Here is a 2801-nt window from a genome sequence, read left to right as displayed (position 1 = left end):
AGAATTTTGGTCGATTGAGATGTTATTGGAAAACTGAGTTAATCTTTGTGTCTAAAATTTACTGGATAATTCTCCATTATAAAAAGAATTATATTAAAGCGATCCTCCTTTATAAGATTTCTTTGGGTGTCATCGTGTGTTGATACCTATAATTAATGAGCTGATTTAATCGAGCCAATTGTGTGATTGTTGAATTGGTAGCCGTGAAGAAGATATATTTGAATAAAAAAAGGGCTGACCCACAAACATAATAAGGGTGGAGATCATGAATGACTATAGTGTAAAGCACCTAGAGAATGAGGGGCCATAATGATGCTTTGCAAGGGAACATATGAAAGTGTTAATACAAGCCAGAAATGATCATCATCACACCACAACACTCCATAGTCTTCCTTTATATTGGCCACCTCCTGACACTATCATCATCTTGTCGGCCTCTTTAATCTCCCATTACTCCTCCTCTCCCCTCCCTAAACCCCAAACTTCCCTCTCCCCTACGCAAAATCAATCCATCCTGTTCTCTTTGATTCAATTTCTCCTATAACCTCCCTTTTTCTAACAAATATATATTATATATCTTCAATTCTTGTTCAAGCTAGCTCCTTGGATTCAAATCCTGACTAGTTTTTCCTTCTTTCTTTCTTTTTTCTTCACTCCTTTCTGAAACTGAATTAATTAACCATGAAACACCAACAGATTAGCCTCGAAAGAAATAGTAGCTGCAGCAGAAGCACAGGAAAAATAATCCCATCAAACTACATGAGATCAATCCCTGAACAAGAAGATCATCACTCTCAAATCTCTGTACGACGCCTTAATAATACCAAAATCAATTCAAGGTTTACTTGTTTTTTTAGTTCAATTTTCAAGATTCTGTCTTTCCCAAATATACTCTTCCCTGCAGCCTGTAAATGGCTATCAATCCCAACTCAGAACCTGTCCATAACCCCTTCTCTTGGCCGGAAAGTCACTGGAACCATCTTTGGAAACCGCCATGGCCATGTCAACTTCGCGGTCCAGGATGACCCGGTTTCTGAACCGGTCTTATTACTCGAGCTTCCGATGTCTACGGCAATGTTAGTTAAGGAAATGTCATCAGGTTTGGTCAGGATCGCCCTGGAATGTGATAAGGTTCGTGCTCCTCAGGTTCAGACAGGCCGGCAGGGGAAGCTGTTTAATGAACCAACATGGACTATGTATTGTAATGGAAGGAAGTGTGGGTACGCCGTGTCGCGGAGGTGCACATATTCTGATCAGTACGTGTTTGAAACCGTTAAGAGTGTTTCGGCTGGCGCTGGGGTTATTCCGGTGATAGAGGATGGGCATAAGAGCGACGGTGTAGACGGTGAGTTGATGTATATGAGGGCTAAGTTTGAGCGAGTTGTAGGGAGTCGTGACTCAGAGGCATATTATATGATGAATCCTGAAGGAAATGGAGTGCCTGAACTCAGTATATTTTTACTAAGAATATAAGAAAAATCATCTAGGTGGCGGTCCAGTGGTAAAAGTTTGGAATTAAGAGATTTGTTTTCTTTGTAGTCTCAGGTTGGAACCATGTGGTTGCTTATATAATGGTCATTGGAGGCTTATATGGTCGTTAACTTCAGGACCCGTGGGATTAGTCGAGGTACGCGCAAGCTGGTCCGGACACCTACGTTAAACTAAAAAAAAAGAATATGAGAAGAAACAAAGACTTTGTTTTCGTGATTTATGGTTATTGGGTAATGTAAGGTGAAGATGCTTGTTTAATTAATTAATTAGTGACTTGTACGATGCTTGGTTTATATTTGATTTTCTTTCTCTGTATTTTTGTTTAGACTTTAGATTTTATACATTTTCCCCGTTCATGAAATAAAATATACACTAATAACAAATCAAATCATCTTGGATCATATAAGAAAATTACTCTAGAAATTTCCACCATTTAAATTGAGTTACATACATCAATTCACAAACACATATCAAAAATTATTTTTTTATATAAAAAACAAATTAAACCACAACCCTACTAAGAAGTGATGATATCTGTTAATGCGCACGCGTGCATGCCACTTGGTGCACAGCACAGCTAAAGAAGAAATTGAGGATCGGCATGCTCCTGGCCCCAAACCATGGACTCCCACGATAATTCGACTACAGTTATCATTCTAGCAAACAGTAACTCAAATGTCAACTTGGGAATTTGTAGAGTAGATTTTATACATTTTTATTTGTCTGCTAAAGGTGACATTAACTTCATGAAATTTAAGGTTAGGTTTAGCTTTAGTTTAGATATTGTAAGTGGCCATGATATATATATATATATATATATATATTTGAGAGTAGTGGGATGAAATTTATTCATCCATTAATTAGGATAGAAAGGCTATATATATGAATTAATGCGGCTATGGCGTTTTAAATTAACCAGTTTTTATTTAAAGATTTTAATGTTAATCTTATTGGAAGATTCCTTTAGAAATCGTTCCTCATAACATTTTAATTATAGAATTTCCTGGACCTTTTCATTAAATATATATATATAAGACTTGAAAACAATTCTATAAAAACTAGCTTTAGTGAATTTAAAATGTCTTTAGACTGACTTCATATATAAATTTGTGATTTCAAGTTATGGTTATTTCAATTTTTTATTACAGAAAATTAAGTAAAATGCTTTGATTGAAGTATGGAATAAAAAACCTATATTCCAAGATAAAATTTCATATTCTCAAACTAATTTGGACATTTATATGAAATTAATTAGTTAAGTTCGAGGAAGAAATAAATATAGGTCTTCCCTTAATGTGTCGCGCGCTTCC

General features: G+C 35.8%; 1 protein-coding gene across 1 annotated transcript; it reads left to right on the top strand.

The window, feature by feature from the left end:
- The first annotated feature begins 355 nt into the window (after positions 1–355).
- LOC7484020 (protein MIZU-KUSSEI 1) lies at positions 356–1879 on the top strand. The gene has a single exon (XM_052447813.1). The coding sequence runs from the start codon at positions 682–684 to the stop codon at positions 1471–1473; it is 792 nt and encodes a 263-aa protein (XP_052303773.1). The 5' UTR covers positions 356–681; the 3' UTR covers positions 1474–1879.
- Positions 1880–2801: the final 922 nt, after the last annotated feature.

The sequence above is a fragment of the Populus trichocarpa genome, chromosome 16 (assembly GCF_000002775.5).
Source record: "Populus trichocarpa isolate Nisqually-1 chromosome 16, P.trichocarpa_v4.1, whole genome shotgun sequence".
Lineage (NCBI taxonomy): Eukaryota > Viridiplantae > Streptophyta > Magnoliopsida > Malpighiales > Salicaceae > Populus > Populus trichocarpa.
This window is presented reverse-complemented; position numbering and strand designations above follow the sequence as displayed.